The 17,853-nt window shown below is 38.8% G+C and overlaps 1 protein-coding gene across 21 annotated transcripts in view; it reads right to left on the bottom strand.

The window, feature by feature from the left end:
* The window catches only part of NRXN1 (neurexin 1), a 1,909,081-nt gene that overhangs the window by 1,733,139 nt on the left and 158,089 nt on the right, over positions 1-17,853 (bottom strand). For 12 of the 21 annotated variants that reach the window (XM_073628540.1, XM_073628535.1, XM_073628558.1 and 9 more), the window contains exon 3: positions 600-617. The exons of the other annotated variants lie outside the window; for them this stretch is intronic. In XM_073628540.1, coding sequence (XP_073484641.1) covers positions 600-617 — 18 coding nt within the window. The remainder of the gene's footprint in view (positions 1-599; positions 618-17,853) is intronic. 21 annotated transcript variants of the gene reach the window in all.

Here is a 17,853-nt window from a genome sequence, read left to right on the forward strand (position 1 = left end):
TATATATATATATATATATAGATATATATATATATACACATTATATTTTATATATTTATATATATATTTATTTATATCAAGTATAATTATACATTCACTTATTCACAGTAATATCACTATAGTGGCCTTTATGAATTTTGAATAACATCCTCATTTAATTGTACAATTTTATTATTAAGCATTTTGCCTAATTTACATTATTTAATTTTCACTAAATTTCCGGAAATGGTAAATTAAAGAGGTTTTATATATGTTTATTAATGCAGTGTTACACATTTCAATACTAACATGTGAAAGCTTTGCAGTGTTTCATTAATAGCTTGCTGTAACATCAAACATCACATGTATTTAATGATATTCTGCTCTAAAAATGCATGTGTCTGCAACATTGTTGAATAGACCAGAATGTTGACACAGCAAATATAGCACATCTTTTATTATAAATGATAAATCACAGCAGGTTTTTTTTTTTTTTTCACACATAGCTTAAAAAAAAAATCTGAATACTTACCAGATCTAACTTTATACTTAAACATTAAAAATAAAAAAGGGAAAAGGTAGGGGGGACTGGGGGTGAAGATAAGGTTGAAAGCACCCACCTTCTACATGGTTGTCTTCTGAAAGCACATGACAGGGAAGGAGAGAAAAGGAGAAACATTCAGTAAGCAGCATGCAGACTATCACTTGCCATTGCATGTCTTCAGCATGCACGGCGTCAAACACAACATGCAAATGCTCAATTGCTACCATTCAAGGAAAGGGGGATAGGGAAGTAAAAGCAACAGGGAATAGATGTTCCTCACAGTATATGTAACATTAACTGAATCATTTTACCATTTTCTGCAATAGTTACATTGACCTGATAGGAAAACCTGTGTTGTGATTTTTATATTTTCTCAGTTCTGTATACAATACAACATAAGTGCTCATTTTAGCTCTAATATTGGACTTGAAAAAAAAAAAATCCATGATTTGCACAAATAAACCACCCGGGTAATCTATTTTTATTTTTAATATATCAGTTCACTTCAATGTTGATAGCCAGATCAATAAATAAATATCACCTTTATTAGTAATAAATAAATGATTATAGAGATGTTTGGAAGTCAATATTGGGTTTCCGTGCTTGCAAGGCTGATTGAATATATAATATGTACATATCTAAGTAGGGATCTTTTAAAATGCTAACAATATAGCCAGTGCTCTAGGGGGGAACCCATTTTTTAAAATGAGGGAGTTATGAAAATGACAATGAGTTACCGCATAAATTTGTATGTCATTACATATACAATATCTTTTTTTTTTCACAAAAGATATATAAAGACTTCTAGCATTAGTTAAAAAATTATATAAATTAGCTGCCCCCCCCATCCCATTTAATTTGTAAATTATTTTATTCCTGTTGCCATTTTTCAGCGGTATTTAAAAAGTGTATTAAAAGTATTAAAAGTGTGAATTTATGAAAATGACAATGAGTTACCGCCTAAACTTGTATGTCATTACATATACAATGTCTTAATAATAAAACTTCAATAAAGATAAAAAAAGTAACAATTGTTACTTTAATCTCTATGATTTATTGGGTGTACCTAATATTTTAAGAACTGTAAAGATATTACATAGTTAGCTTAGAAAGAAATCTGTAGAATTTGCCACTTCTATATTTTTTCACTTTTTCACAAAAGATATATAAAGACTTCTAGCATTAATTAAAAATATATATAAATTAGCTGCCCCCCCCCCCCCATTTAATTTGTAAATTATTTTATTCCTGTTGCCATTTTATAACGGTATTTTAAAAGTGTGAATTTATGAAAATGACAATGAGTTACCGCATAAACTGGTATGTCATTACATATACGTTGTATATGTAATGACATACTAGTTTATGTGGTAAATCATTGTTATAAATTCACATTTTTAAAATTTCTTATATTATACTGAAACTTAAAGAAAGATAAAAAAGCAACAATTGTTACTTTAATCCCTATTATTTATTGAGTGTACCTAATAATTAAAGAAATGTAAAGCTATGACATACAGTTATCTTAGAGAGAAATCTATAGAAATTGCCACTTCTGTATTTTTTCACTTTTTCACAAAAGATATATAAAGACTTCTAGCTTTAATTAAAAAAATGATATAAATTAGCTGCCCCCACTTTATTTGTAAATTATTTCACTACTATTGCCATTTTTTTAAGGTATTTTAAAAGTGAGAATTTATGAAAATGACAATGAGTTACCGCATAAACTTGTATGTCATTACATATACAATGTCTTGATAATAAAACTTAAATAAAGATAGAAAAAGCAACAATTGTTACTTTAATCTCTATCACTTATTGTGTGTACCTAATAATTTAGGAAGTGTAAAGATATTACATACAGTTAGCTTAGAAAAAAAATCATTCGAAATTGCCACTTCTCTATTTTCTCACTTTTTCACAAAAGATAAATAAAGACATCTAGCATAAATTAAAAAAAATGATACAAATTAGCTGCAAACACTTAATGTGTAAATTATTTTAGAGCCCTTTCACACTGGGGCACTTTTCAGACATTTTAGCGCTAAAAATAGAGCCTGTAAAGCGCCTGAAAAGTGTCTCTCAAGCCACTCTCAAGCCACCCCAATGTGAAAGCCCGATTGCTTTCACACTGGGGCGGTGCTCTTGCAGGACGGGACAAAAAGTCCTGCAAGCAACATCTTTGGGGCAATGTGAGAGTGCTGTATACACCGTTCACATACCGCCCCTGCCCATTGGTTATGACTAAGGCCTTATAGGCTGAAACGTGTCAACTGACTTAATCTGCGTTTGTTCACTGTGGCTACTCAATAAAATAAAGAAATTTTAAGAGCAACAACCGGAGTGCAGATCATTTTTTCTACATTGAAATAAATGGGCAGTGCTGCTGAAGTGGGCACTATTAACCCTTTCTTCAGCCAATAGCGGGGGTTAAAAGTGCCCCAGCTAGCAGCCGAATAATACCGCTATAACAGCAGTAAAACGCCGCTAAAACTAGCGGCGCTTTACAGCTAACGCCCGCACCGCCCCTGTGTGAAAGGGGTCTTACTACTATTGCCCTTTTTCAATGGTATTTTAAAAAAGGGTAAATTTATGAAAATGCCAATGGGAGGGAAATTTGCCAAAGCTGGAGAGTGCAAAATCTGGTGCCGCTCTGCATAGAAACCAATCAACTTCCAGGTTTTATTGTCAAAAGTTTAATTGAAGAAGCTGAAGTTAGAAACAGATTTGGCTACCATGCATAACTGCACCAAGATTCTGTGTTCTCCAGTTTTAGTAAATCTCCCCATATGAGTTCCGCATAAACTTGTATGTCATTATATATACAATATCTTGATAATTAAACTTAAAGATAAAAAAGCACCAATTGTTACTTTAATCTCTATGATTTGTTGAGTGTACCTAATAATTAAAGACATGTAAAGATATTACATACAGTTAGCTTGGAAATGTTTCATTTTTTTAATCTAATTTCTCAATTGTTTAAAAATATATATATATATATATATATATATATATATATATATATATATATATATATATATATATATATATAAAGACTTCTAGCATTAATTTTAAAAAATGATATAAATTAGCTGCTCCCACTTAATTTGTACATTATTTTACTAATATTGCCATTTTCCAATGGTATTCTAAAAGTGTGAATTTTAGCAGTTTTCTACTTAGCACTGTTAGTTAAAATCTCATTAGCTAGTTGCCGCTGACCAGAATCAATAGATGGTAAAGTAAGTGTAATCACTGTCTAGTGATTTTATGCTAAGGAGTATTTACCCATTTATCAATTTTGCTTACGCCTATAACATTTTAGTTTTGTTTTTTTTTTCCTTTAGGCACCAATATTCCACAGTAAAACTAAAAAGTAATTAGTCATATATAAAACAAATATAAAAGCAGGGCTAATAAAAAAAATAAAAAAAAAACTACACTGTGCAAAGCCTATGCTATGTCTTGGCTTTTTATGGTAATGATTTGTGCTTTGTAACCCTTTGCTAAAATGAATAAAACTAATTAAAACACATAAAAAAGCCCATGGACAATAAATTAATTAAACCAAATGAAAAAAAAAAATTAAATCAATGATCAAAAAATAAATCCAATGACATATTTGTGTGCTGTGAAACCCATATACAAAGTATTGATTGTGATGTATCAAATAAAGTGCAATACAACTTTATTATTGAACTTTATTTGCTACATCGCATTAATTAATTAATTGTGTATGTATGAATGTGAGTTAGGGACCTTAGATTGTTAGCTCCTTGAGGGCAGGGACTGATGTGAATGTACAATGTATATGTAAAGCGCTGCGTAAATTGACGGCGCTTTATAAGTACCTGAAATAAATAAATAAATAAATAAATAATTGGTACGCAATGCACAAATATGTCATTGGATGTATTTATTTTTTTGATCTTTGATGTTAATTTATTTTTCACTTTATTTATTTATTTATTTTGCATAGGTTTTGCACATTGTAGTGTATTTGATTGGTGCTGCAGTTATATTTGTTTTATTTCATTGGGGATAATTTAGGAATTATAGGGGTTGATTTACTAAATCTGGAGAGTGAAAAATAGTGTGGGTTTCTTTTTTGTTTATTCTATATAGTGTTTATGAATCAGATAATTCTAATGGTGTATTTAGAAAATATTACTTAGCAAAAATTACTTATATTAAATTAAAAAAAAATAATAAAAAAAAAAATTATGAACACTATTATTGTTTACAAATTATTAAAGCTGTAATTTCTTAATATAATGGATGTTGGAGTTTGCATTCTTCTGTGGAGACTGTATTTTGTGTTTGGATATACAATCCATAGCATCACCTTAAAAAGCACCATCACTATTTTGTGGCAGCTGTAATATTCTGCACCTTTGGGAATTTCATCTGTGTGAGTTTACATCCACAAATATGAAATTATTACTTAAAAAAGTGAAGGGAGCCAATTTAGAGGATGGAGTCATAAATGATGATGCAGTGGTGATACAGTCTAAAATTACATTTATAAAATAACATTGCATTAATACTTTAAACAGTCAGGTAAACCAATTCTAAGTGCAGAATGATGAATGATGATACAATGGCGGCCTTTGCTATTATTTATATAATAGCATATAAATTGACGATCTGTAGAACTATACAATGACATATATTGACTGATTTAATTTGAAACTCCATTGGTTGGTTAAACCTATTTTATCTTCAGCAACAGAAAAAGTTAAAATCGGCTTCCATTTTTTGTATGAAACTAATACAATCAATACAATAAAATGAGGCTCAGTTACTGATTTAGGGGTTGAGAATGCTTACACACAAAAGTGGGAGTGAAGATTTACCTCAATTATCCAGTCATGTAAAAAACAAGTATCTTTTTATTTACTTTATCTGCACATAACTGGATAATTGAGGTGAATTTTCACTCTTTTTTGAGTGAACATTCTCAACTCCTTTAGAAATTCAGCCCCATAGATTGCAGTCAAAAGTTTGGTAATCTTAGAGGTGATTAATAGATTTAAAGGGAAGTTTGAATTAGCAAATATGCTTGGTTTAAACTTAAACAAAGAGATCTGTAACTTCTCCCCACCCATCTACCTTCCCTCCCCATGCCCACCCATAGTTGTTTGGGGGTTTTTCTACCCTATAACCCCCATTTTATTTACTCACCTGAGTCAGCCATGAAATGACCCTTCATGTGCGTCTTCCAGGAGTGGAAACCATGCTGTGATACTAAATAAATGTTTTTTGTATCAAGCTATTAGCTTGGACAATCCTGAAATCAGTGATAGAAGGCACAAATAAACTGCCCAACAGAGAAATTCAATTATCAGCAGCTGGATGACCAGTCGACTCAAGTCTTACATTAAGCTTCTTGAGGGATTCTCTCCAAATATGGAAGCTACATTGCACGCCTCTGATGACGTCAATTGTAATGAAACGCGTAAGGCAGGACCTACAATCCATGCCAGATGTAGCGGCCATTTTTACTATTGTGACATGAGTTGAATACTTTAATAAAGAGATTGGAAGATATGGAAGTTTCTTTGCAATATTGAGGATATGCCTGCCCATTTTGGACCTGTGCTGGTCAATAAGTGATGTTTTAACCCTCTGAACATCAGTACCACTGGAGTGTTCGGGATAGACATATAATCATAAGCTCTTGTGACCACTCCATAATTGAGGGTCATTGCTATCTGGTAAGAGGCTTGAGTGGCTCATGCTGGTGCTGAGTGCTGCTGTTTATCACCCTCTGAAGTTGGTGTTGGGTTCTTCTATCTTTATACAGATCCAACAATAAACATCTTACATGAATTGAATTGTCATTGAGACATTGATCTGAGCAGCATGAATGAGAAACCCACACCTTTCGTTATTGGGGCTCTGTAATAGAAGACATGCCATCATGATCATTGCAACTTAGCAGCCTGCAGTGCAAGATGACTATAGGTTACACCCTGCTGAGGACTGGACAGGACCTAAGTCTGCTTTTTCTGTAACTTATCATCTATAATCAACTTAAGGAAAAATGTTATTTTTCTTTTTTTTATTGTGTGCCTGTTATTATTCTATATAGTGAGGCTTGAATTGCATCTACAATGGTTTCTTTGGAGTCATGCAAATGATTTTTTAAGTGGAAGTTATCCCTCCTATTATTTTCAGCCAAGGAAGCTGCCATCTTGGCCTCTGTTTAATCCATTTGATCTTCAACCGCTATGATGCTGCACATGTGATCAGTTTTGATACCAGCCATTGGATGGGTTATACAGTTTGATTGACAGCACAACCAATGTGAAAGTTAGCATTCCCGGCATGACGGGAATGTAACTGTTTCTTGAAACTGTTAAATTGATGGGTTTACTTCCCCTTTAAGACATACAGTGCCAAAATGTACCGTTACAGTCTGGGCCTGCTGCCAACCAAGCTTGATGTCTCTTTGTGACATTGTGTTTTTGGAGTCTTCTTGAAGTTCTGAGGACCCCACCATCGCACAGCCAAAGGGAAGTGTTCACATCACCCAGCCAAGGGTTTAAGGGTCATGGGGGGTTTCCAGACATAAGATGTATACAGTACAACATAAACTGTAATTGCACTGAGTTTGTGGAATCATTAGTAGCTATGCCGCTCCAAACATGCCTCTTCCCCTGTACCTCCAGCTCGCATTGTGTGCACACCCAGGAATGCATTCTTGGACACAGCTAGTATAATAAATAGAGGATTCCCAATATATAGTCTTGCCTGTCCACCTCCCGCTCCAGTGCATTCCATCCCACAGAGGGGTTAATCATAGAGACCTTGTGGGGAAAAATGCATTGCAGTCTGGGCCTGCTGCCAAACAAGCTGGTTGCCTCTTTGTGACATTGTGCTTTTAGAGTCTTCTTGAACCTTTGAGGACCCCACCATCGCACAGCCAAAGGGAAGTGTTCATATCACCTAGGAAAGGGTTGAAGAGTCTTGGTGGGGTTCCCAGACATATGATTTACACAGTATAACATAAACTGCAATTGCACTGAGTTTGTGGAATCATTAGTAGCTATGCCGCTCCAAACATACCTTTCCCTGTACCTCCATCTACTACTGGGTGTTCGCCCTGGAGTGCATCCTTGGGCACAGCTGTTCCGCTTGACAAGTAGAAATGAATAGGCTACACAGTGATCCCATCACTGATGCAAAACCAGTTTTAGTATAATAAATAGAGGATTCACAATATATAGTCTTGCTTGTCTAGCTCCCGCTCCAGTGCGTTTCATACCACAAAGGGCTTAATCATGGAGACCATGTGGGGAAAAATGCATTGCAGTCTGGGCCCGCTGCCAACTAAGCTTGCTGTGTCTTTGTGACATTGTGCTTTTGGAGTCTTCTTGAGCTTATGAGGACCCCACCATCGCACAGCCAAAGGGAAGTGTTCACATCACCCAGCCAAGGGTTAAAGGGTTATGTGCGGTTCTCAGAAAAAGGATTTATACAGTATAACATAAACTGTACCTCCAGCTCCTATCGGGTGCACGCCCAGGAGTGCATCCTTGGGCACAGCTGCTCCGCTTGACAAGTATAACTGAAGTGCTGCCCAGTGATCCAGTTAATCATGGAGACCATGTGGGGCAAAATGCACTGCAGCTGGAGGTGGACAGACAAAACTATATATTGTGCATCCTCTATTTCCTATATTAAAGCTGATTTTGCATCAGTGTCAGTCTCACTGTACAACCCATTAACGTTGGTGATGGCATCAGTATGCGACCCATTCATTTCTACAATTGCACTGAAACATAGTTTAACATCAGGGCAAAGCAAGAAATAGGTGGGTTGATAGCTAAGCCAATACAGTAAAAGTGTGGCAGTGTGATTTTGTGACCTGCGGCCTTGAAGTGCTGTGGTCTTGAGTTCCGTTCCTATTATCTTCATAGAGTTTCTGAGTTTTTCTGTTAATTCCGTACATTCTCTCTGGGTCCTTCAATTCCCCTCTACAATCAGCATACCTAAGTGGGCTTTTCTCTAAACTGGTTTGAATGTGCAAATCATTGTATGGTCGTGACAGACATTAAACTGTATGCTTCTTTTTGACAGAGACTAATTGCATGAATTAACATGTCAAAATTAACTACCAACCTTCAGCTGTTGAAACAGATGCCATTGCTTTTCGGTTTAACTGAATATTTATTAATTATATTTTAAAATTATATTTTAAAAAATCTGCAGCTTTAAAGGAGAATTGTATTTGTTTTGTATGTTTATTTGCCCAATTACACTAATACCATTGGTGGGTAGGGATGAGCTTCGAGTTTGAGTCGAACTCATGTTCGACTCGAACATTGGCTGTTCGCAAGTTCACCAAACAGCGAACAATTTGGGGTGTTCGCGGCAAATTCGAATGCCGCGGAACACCCTTTAAAAGTCTATGGGAGAAATCAAAAGTGCTAATTTTAAAGGCTAATATGCAAGTTATTGTCATAAAAAGTGTTTGGGGACCTGGGTCCTGCCCCAGGGGACATGGATCAATGCAAAAAAGTTTTTTCAGGAGCAGTGATTTTAATAATACTTAAAGTCAATCAATAAAAGTGTAATATCCCTTTAAATTTCGTACCTGGGGGGTGTCTATAGTGTGCCTGTAAAGGGGCGCATGTTTCCTGTGTTTAGAACAGTCTGACAGCAAAATGACATTTTGAAGGAAAAAACTCATTTAAAACTACCCGCGGCTATTGCATTGCCGACAATACACATAGAAGTTCATTGATAAAAACGGCATGGGAATTCCCCAAAGGGGAACCCCGAACCAAAATTAAAAAAAAAAAATGACGTGGGGGTCCCCCTAAATTCCATACCAGGCCCTTCAGGTCTGGTATGGATATTAAGGGGAACCCCGGCCAAAATTAAAAAAAAAAAATGACGTGGGGTTCCCCCTAAATTCCATACCAGACCCTTCAGGTCTGGTATGGATTTTAAGGGGAACCCCGCGCCAAAAAAAAAAAAAAAAACGGCGTGGGGTCCCCCCAAAAATCCATACCAGACCCTTATCCGAGCACACAACCTGGCAGGCCGCAGGAAAAGAGGGGGGGACGAGAGTGTGCGGCCCCCCTCCCTCCTGAACCGTACCAGGCCACATGCCCTCAACATTGGGAGGGTGCTTTGGGGTAGCCCCCCAAAACACCTTGTCCCCATGTTGATGAGGACAAGGGCCTCATCCCCACAACCCTGGCCGGTGGTTGTGGGGGTCTGCGGGCGGGGGGCTTATCGGAATCTGGAAGCCCCCTTTAACAAGGTGACCCCCAGATCCCGGCCCCCCCCTGTGTGAAATGGTAAGGGGGTACATAAGTACCCCTACCATTTCACGAAAAAAGTGTCAAAAATGTTAAAAATGACAAGAGACAGTTTTTGACAATTCCTTTATTTAAATGCTTCTTCTTTCTTCTATCTTCCTTCATCTTCTGGTTCTTCTGGCTCTTCTGGTTCTTCTGGTTCTTCCTCCGGCGTTCTCGTCCAGCATCTCCTCCGCGGCGTCTTCTGTCTTCTTCTCCTCGGGCCGCTCCGCACCCATGGCATGGGGGGGAGGCTCCCGCTCTTCTCTTCTTCTCTTCTTCTTTTCTTCTTTTCTTCTCTTCTTCTCTTCTTCTTCATTTTCTTCTCCGGGCCGCTCCGCAATCCATGCTGGCATGGAGGGAGGCTCCCGCTGTGTGACAGCGCTCCTCGTCTGACAGTTCTTAAATAACGGGGGGCGGGGCCACCCGGTGACCCCGCCCCCCTCTGACGCACGGTGACTTGACGGGACTTCCCTGTGGCATTCCCCGTGATGTCACAGGGAAGTCCCGTCAAGTCACCGTGCGTCAGAGGGGGGCGGGGTCACCGGGTGGCCCCGCCCCCCGTTATTTAAGAACTGTCAGACGAGGAGCGCCGTCACACAGCGGGAGCCTCCCTCCATGCCAGCATGGATTGCGGAGCGGCCCGGAGAAGAAAATGAAGAAGAAGAGAAGAAGAGAAGAAAAGAAGAAAAGAAGAAGAGAAGAGCGGGAGCCTCCCCCCCATGCTTTCCAGTTCAGATACTGCTAGAGGAAGCGAGTCCCCAAATAGGACTGTATTATGGGGGTCCACAAGCTCTGGTAAGAGGACATCTTATTAAGGCGTTGGTGATTGGCCTCTTTGATGAAGGGAAGGAGATAACATCCATCTTTGAGCTTTTGGCTGTTGGAACCACACATCTTACACTATTTTCTTTGTAGGACCGTTTTTCACTTTGGATTTATACATGATTACTACTTACTGACTTTACACAATTTCTGTTAGTGCAACACTTTTCGTTTACTTATGTACATTTTTGTAGTCTAGTTAAATAAACAGCAAGATACTTTTATTTTTTTGATTGATTTACTAAAACCCAAAGATTTTGAAAAAAGGAACAGAAGGATGAAATTAAGAGCTAGAAAACATAGAGCCTGATTTTTTAAGCATCATTGACTTCTCATCGGTGCTCTTCCTCATATTTAAAAAATCCTTTCTCTGACCCCCCCAGGGTGCAGAGTCCCTGATAGGGGCAAGGCACCCTGGTCTACCTAGCCAAAAGGCCTAGCTGACCCCTCTTTTCTTGACTAGCCAAAGCCAACCACCAAATACAAGGTTAGGGGTTCTCCAGAAAAGAAACCACTAAGGCAGAGGAGGAAGGAGCCTAAGGTGCACAGATCATCCTCATAGACATCAAGGTAGGCCCAAAGAACCACACCTATCATCCTCGTGGAGTGAAAAAAACATATAAAAAATGAAAGTGTCACACATGCAGAGAAAATAAATAAAGTGCTGAACGAGAACTAGGCCTTGTGACCTGGTGACAAAATTTGCCTGGTTTCAGCCAAAAGGCCTAGCCCATGAGGTGAGGTGCAAAAAAAAAAAAAAAAAAAAGCTGGTGGCTTTTAAATTGAGGGAAGACCTAACTAGCTTAAAATTACAACATCGATATAGAAAAACTGAACAGCTCTAAGGATTAATTCAGATATGAGCAGGGTGGCTTGGAAATGATAATTGATGTTGACATTTAGATTTTTTGGAACTCTATGGGGCAAATTTAGTGTGATTACAAAATGATTTGCCAACTGGGCCAAACTGGTTGGCTCTTCAATCAAGAAACAAAAGTTTAAGCAGCCACATTTGCTTACATAAAACACTTTGGGGTTGGTGTGCAAGATCACATCCATTTTTTTTTTCCTGCACTTAATTTGGTATCCAAAGTTCGCTCTCAATATTTCTTAGTGATTATTTTCCATTCTTTTTCTAAATTGACGCCTTAAAAACCAAATCACTTCACTGAAAGAAATTATGAGCTCCTGTGGGCTTAACCTAATACAACCTCAAAGTCCAGGAAATGCTGGTGAGGTCTGGCTCTGCTCCACTTCAATCACCAATTATAATTTCTTCCATCAGTTTCAAGATCAAAAATAACATTGAGCTTTTTCTCTGAAATGTCGCAATACAGTATACAACAAAAATATAACTGAACAAAAAACTATATCCTTTATAACTAAAGCAGTAGTAAATCCAAACGCTAACTTGTATTATATTGCAACCTAACAATTCTTAGATGAGATGGCTGCATTTGTTTCCTTTAAGGCTTTCTTTTTTCTAGTATCACCTGGTGATCAAGCCAGCAAGTCTGTTGTTTTTCAAAAGCACAGGCCCTCCAACAGCGTGTTACACAGATGAGGCAAGCCACTTAACACTGGCAGGGGTGAGTAAAATGATCCTGCTTTTATTTATCCATGCAAAACCTTCATCCCAAAAGGGAAAAAAAAAATGTTTGCTGTAACTGCTCATAAACTGTGAGATGGAGTTTGGCTTCAATTTGTTAGTGTATCAAAATTTGCAAGTACATTTAACACTAACCTCTCTCACAGACTGACAATGCTGCTGTATGCTGTGCCCTTTTGCTCATTCATCCAGAGTTGTGTCTCACTTATACAGGAGGTGTGTTACTGGTCAGATCACCAGGTGAAAACAGAGGGAGAGGGGGGAGACAATGAAAAGAAAATGCATGCTGCCACCACATCTAGTGATTAATAAGCTGCAATATATTAAACTTCTGGTTTTGGGTTTAACACCACTTTAAAGAGCAACTCCAGTCATGTGACTGCAGAGGTGCAGTTTGCATAGGCGTGCACAGGGGGTGTGCCGGGTGTGCCTGGGCACACCCTAATTACCCCAGGGCCACTGATTCCCCCTCCTGATATTTCACCAAAGCCCCCCCGACAGGGCTCCTAAAAAAAATAAAAAAAATAAAAATTAAAATGAAAGTAGAATTGTAAAAAATAATATAAAAACAAAATTGTAAAAAATAGTACAAAAATAAAATAATAAAAATAAAACCTGCTGACACCGTCCCCACTACCCTACTGTTTTTTACATGTATTTATAAGAGTGTGTGTGTGTATGTATATATATATATATATATATATATATATATATATATTTATATATATATGTACCCTATATATATTTATTACACACACGTGTGTTTGAGCTTTGGGGTGCACACCCTAATGCAATAGGCTGCGCACACCTATGCTTTTTATATATGTACAATACATTTTGGGATTTTACACTATGTGAAGCATTTTCTGTTTTGGGGAACTCCAATGACAATTGTGTTGGGAGGATTGATGTGCCAACTTGGAAGACCCTCTGAAGTATAAAGGCCCTGGCTGGGTATGGAGCCACAAGTGTTTATGACCTTTTGCAATGAGAGGTCCACATAATTTGGTAAGTGAGCCTTTCGGCCTTAGGTGATGGTGTCGATGCATAGGATTAAGGTGGTGAATGGTGGTGAAACTCATCTGGAATATTAGAATACGTCACTTGTTGCCTTTTTATGTGTTTTTTGTTTTTCATGTTTTTTATATTCTAATAGTGCAACTTTATAAAGTTATACTGATCTTATATAGTACAGTGATAAAGAAAATCAGCAATTGTTCATGTACCTAGATAATTGTGCTGCACGTTTGAAAATAACTTGCTAAGCTATTGCTAGACTTGCCAGGCTTCACAAGTTTGTTGCACAATTGCAGCAAGTCTGCATCGTATGACTCCAGATCAACTTTCTTTACAAACATTAAGCAAGTCTGCTGCAAGTTCTGATTCAGTTATGTTGTGCAATAATCATCCCACCACAGGGGGCACTGTTCATGTTGTATGTTCATGCTGTAGACTTGCAGAGACTCACCACTGCAACTTTGCTCTTGCTAGAGACTTGCCACGCAAGTTTGCTACAAATTGGAAAAGTGTCAACTATTATTATTATTATTATTATACCGGATTTATATAGCGCCAACAGTTTACGCAGCGCTTTACAACATTAGGGCAGACAGTACAAGTACAATATAATTCAATACAGGAGGAATCAGAGGGCCTTGCTCATTAGAGCTTACAATCTAGGAGGGAGGGTCAAGTTATACAAAAGGGTAATAGCTGTGGGGGGGGTGGTCTAGTAGAGAAAATAGTGCAGTTGTTAGATGGAGGCAGGATAGGCTTCTCTGAAGAGGAAAGTTTTCAGGGATCATCTAAAAGTGGATACATTTGGAGACAGTCTGACAGATTGGGGTAGGGAATTCCAAAGGATGGGCGAGGCTCGGGAGAAGACCTGGAGGCAGATATGGGAGGAGAAGTGCAGAGTTGTGGATGGCTTTGTAACTTATTGTTAGTATTTTGAATTTAATTTGTTGGGCGAGTGGCAGCCAATGGAGGGATTGGCAGAGAGGGGTAGCAGACACTGAGTGGTTTGTAAGGTGGATGAGTCTGGCAGCCGCATTCATGATGGACTGAAGGGGGGATAGTCTGTTTAAAGGTAAGCCAATGAGGAGGGAGTTGCAGTAGTCGAAGCGAGAGATAACCAGGGAGTGAATCAGGAGCTTTGTGGTTTCATTGGTTAGAAAGGGACGTAGTTTAGAGATGTTGCTGAGGTTGAGGCAGCAAGCTTTGGAAAGTGATTGGATGTGGGGCTGAAAGGAGAGTTCAGAGGCCAGGATAACACCTAGTACCCTGACATGTGGGGATGAGTGGATGGTTGTGCCATTGCTCGTGGGGGAAGAAATATTATAAGCTGGGTTTTGGACAAGTTGAGTTTGAGGAAGTGGTGTGACATCCATACAGATATGTCGGTTAGTAAGTTAGTGATGCGTGAGGAGACTGATGGAGTGAGTTGAGGGGTGGAGAGATAGATTTGTGTGTCGTCAGTGTAGAAATGATATTGAAAGCCGTGAAAGGCTATCAGCTGACCCAGGGAAGAGGTGTAGATTGAAAATAAAAGAGGTCCAAGAACAGAACCTTGGAGGACCCCGACAGAGAAGGGAAGAGGAGTGGAGGACATAGAATTGTAAGTGACACTGAAGGTGTGTTGGGATAGGTAGGATGAGAGCCACTGAAGAGCACAGTCACGGAGACCGAGGGAGTAAAGTTTTTTGAGGATGAGGGGGTGGTGAACCGTGTCAAAGGCAGCTGAAAGATCCAGAAGTAGGAGTACAGAATAGTGTCCGTTGGTTTTTGCAGTTAGTAGGTCATTTGTGAGTTTTAAAAGATCAGTTTCTTTGGAGTGTTGAGGGCGAAATCCAGATTAAAAGGGATCAAGAAGGTTGTTTTTAATGAGGTGGTCACTCAGTTGGTTGTAAACCAGGCGTTCAAGGAGTTTAGAGGAAAAGGGAGCAAGGAGATAGGGCGTAGGTTGTTAAGATTGGTAGGGTCCCGGGATGGCTTTTTAAGAATGGGGGTGAATCGTGCATGTTTTAGAGCATTGGGGAAGATGCCAGAGGTGAGAGAGAGATTGAAGATGTGGGTTAGAGAGTGTAGGATGGAGTCAGAGGGCGACTGTAGCATATGAGAGGGAATAGGGTCCAGGGGACAGGTGGTTAGGTGGGCGATAGAAAGGAGTTTAGCAACTTTGTCTGTAGTAGCAGATTTGAATAGGGGGAGTGTCAGTTGTACCTGTTGACATGAGGTCTTAGCTGGGGGAGATACCTGAAGAGTAGAGATTTCATCACAGGATGGAACAATCTTGTTTTTGAAGTGATTAGTGATCTCCTGGGCAGTGAGTGAGTCAGTGGGTGGAGGCGGTGGAGGACAAAGTAGAGAGTTGAAGGTAGAGAAGAGTTTACGGGGACTGGATGAGAAGGTGTTAATAAGAGCTGTAAAATAGGTTTGCTTGGCAGTGTGGAGGAAAGAATAGTATTTTTGGAGGGCAGATTTGTATTGGTTGAAGTCTTTGAGAGACTTAGTCTTGTGCCACAGACGCTCAAGAGCGCGACTACGTTTTTTGAGAATTTTAGTGTCATCTGTTTGCCAGGGTTGTAGGGGTCGAGGCCTGATTCTGCATGTAGTGAGGGGAGCGAGCTTGTCCAGGCTGGAGGACAGGGATTTATTGTAGATGGATGTGGCTTGGATGGGGCAGGACAGGGGAGAGATTTTGTCATAGAGGTGGTCAGTAGCAGAATAGAGGAGAGAGGAGTTGAAGTTGCGAAAATTTCCACGGGTGATGGTTAGGCGATTGGAGGGAAAGGTGGTGGAAGACAGGGGGAGAGAGAAACTAATAAGGTGATGGTCGGAGAGAGGAAAAGGATTGTTTGAGAGGTTGCATGGAGTGCATAGGTAGGAGAATACAAGGTCAAGGGTGTTGCCATCAGAGTGAGTAGAAGCTTGTACCCATTGCTTCAGGTAAAATGAAGAGGTTAGACTAAGAAGTTTAGAAGTAGCAGGAGTGTTTGTATTAGCAGGGATGTTGAAACCACCGAGAAGGATTGTGGGAATTTCGGAAGAGAGAAAGTAGGGTAGCCAGGCAGAAAACTCATCAAGGAAAGTCGATAATGGTCCAGGGGGCCGGTAGATCACAGCAATTCTTAGGGAAGTAGGAGAGAATAGACATATACAGTGGGCTTCGAATGATGAGGGGGAAAAAGAGGGAGGAGAGTGAATAACCTGGAAGGTACTTTGGGGGGATAGGAGGAATCCCAACTAGAACTTGTGCTTCAACTGCTTTGCAAGTGTACAACATGCCAGTGAAAATGTGTAGCAAGTTAACAGACTTACATTTTAACACTGCTACAAATTTGTTGGAAGTTATCCTTGCTATCTGGGTATGTGTTCCTTGGCAAGCCTACACTTAACAAGAAAGACTATGGGATGCTCGGTCTTCTTTGACTAGTTCACTAATAAGGTATAAGTTAGTAAATTGAGGTTGATGTCAGCCAAAGTATATATCATCCACTCCACTAGCTCCACTAGCTGAAAGGGCTTTCTGAGATTTCCACATCAATACTGTGCAGCATATATAATCATTATTCCAAGGTCATAGAAGTAATACAGCAATACTACCTACTCACTACTTTTGTAGACTATATCATTATCATTATCAACACCATCAGCCTTCCACCCTCTTTCATGTCTAACCCATTATGTCTTATTTTCTCTTCATTTAAAGTAGAATTTTCTTTTAGTTGCTAATGGACTCATTCCAGGGCTTCTTTTTTTTTTTCCTTACAGTAAAATTAGCCTTTTTGACCTTCTATGATTGCTGCCAAAGTCATCACACGTCCATGCTTAATTGCATCCTTTTTTCTGCAACTACTTAATGGCATAGTGGTCAAGAGAATCACTAAGGATTTCAAGTCAATTATAGTTTAAAAACTTTTTTATATATATATTTATATTCTTTTAATTTGTCAGTTGATGTAAATGTTTCATTTCAATAAAACAACCGTGAGAAATAGAGGAATCTTTTGTAGAATATAACGCCCAGTGGCTACTTATTAGGTATAGTTTTCTAGTCTTTATAACCCAGATAGCAAGAATAACTTGCCACACATTTGTGGCAGTGTTGAATTTTAAGTCTGTTAACTTGCTGCACATTTTCACTGCCAAGGTTTACACTTGCAGAATGCTTGAAGCAAAAGTTGACAATTTTCCAATTTGTAGCAAATTTGCGTGACAAGTCTCTAGCAAGAGCAAAGTTGCAGTTGGCGAGTCTACAGCAAGAGCTCTGCAAATCACAGTGACCCCCTGAGGTGGGATGAATATTGCACAGCATAACTGAACCAGAACTTGCAGAAGACTTGCAGAATGTTTGCAAAGAAAGTTGAGCTGGAGTCATGCAATGCGGACTTGCTGCAATTGTGTAACAAACTTATGAAGCCTGGCAAGTCTAGCAATAGCTTAGCAAGTTATTTTCAAACTTGCAGCTTAATAGCTTACTGTCTGGGAAAGTGCTGCTTTGGTCAGCAACACAACATTCATATGATGCGCAGCACTATGGCCCTGAGCCAGGGTGCCATTTTGTATGGGGGTGA

Source organism: Aquarana catesbeiana, linkage group LG04, assembly GCF_042186555.1.
Source record: "Aquarana catesbeiana isolate 2022-GZ linkage group LG04, ASM4218655v1, whole genome shotgun sequence".
NCBI lineage: Eukaryota > Metazoa > Chordata > Amphibia > Anura > Ranidae > Aquarana > Aquarana catesbeiana.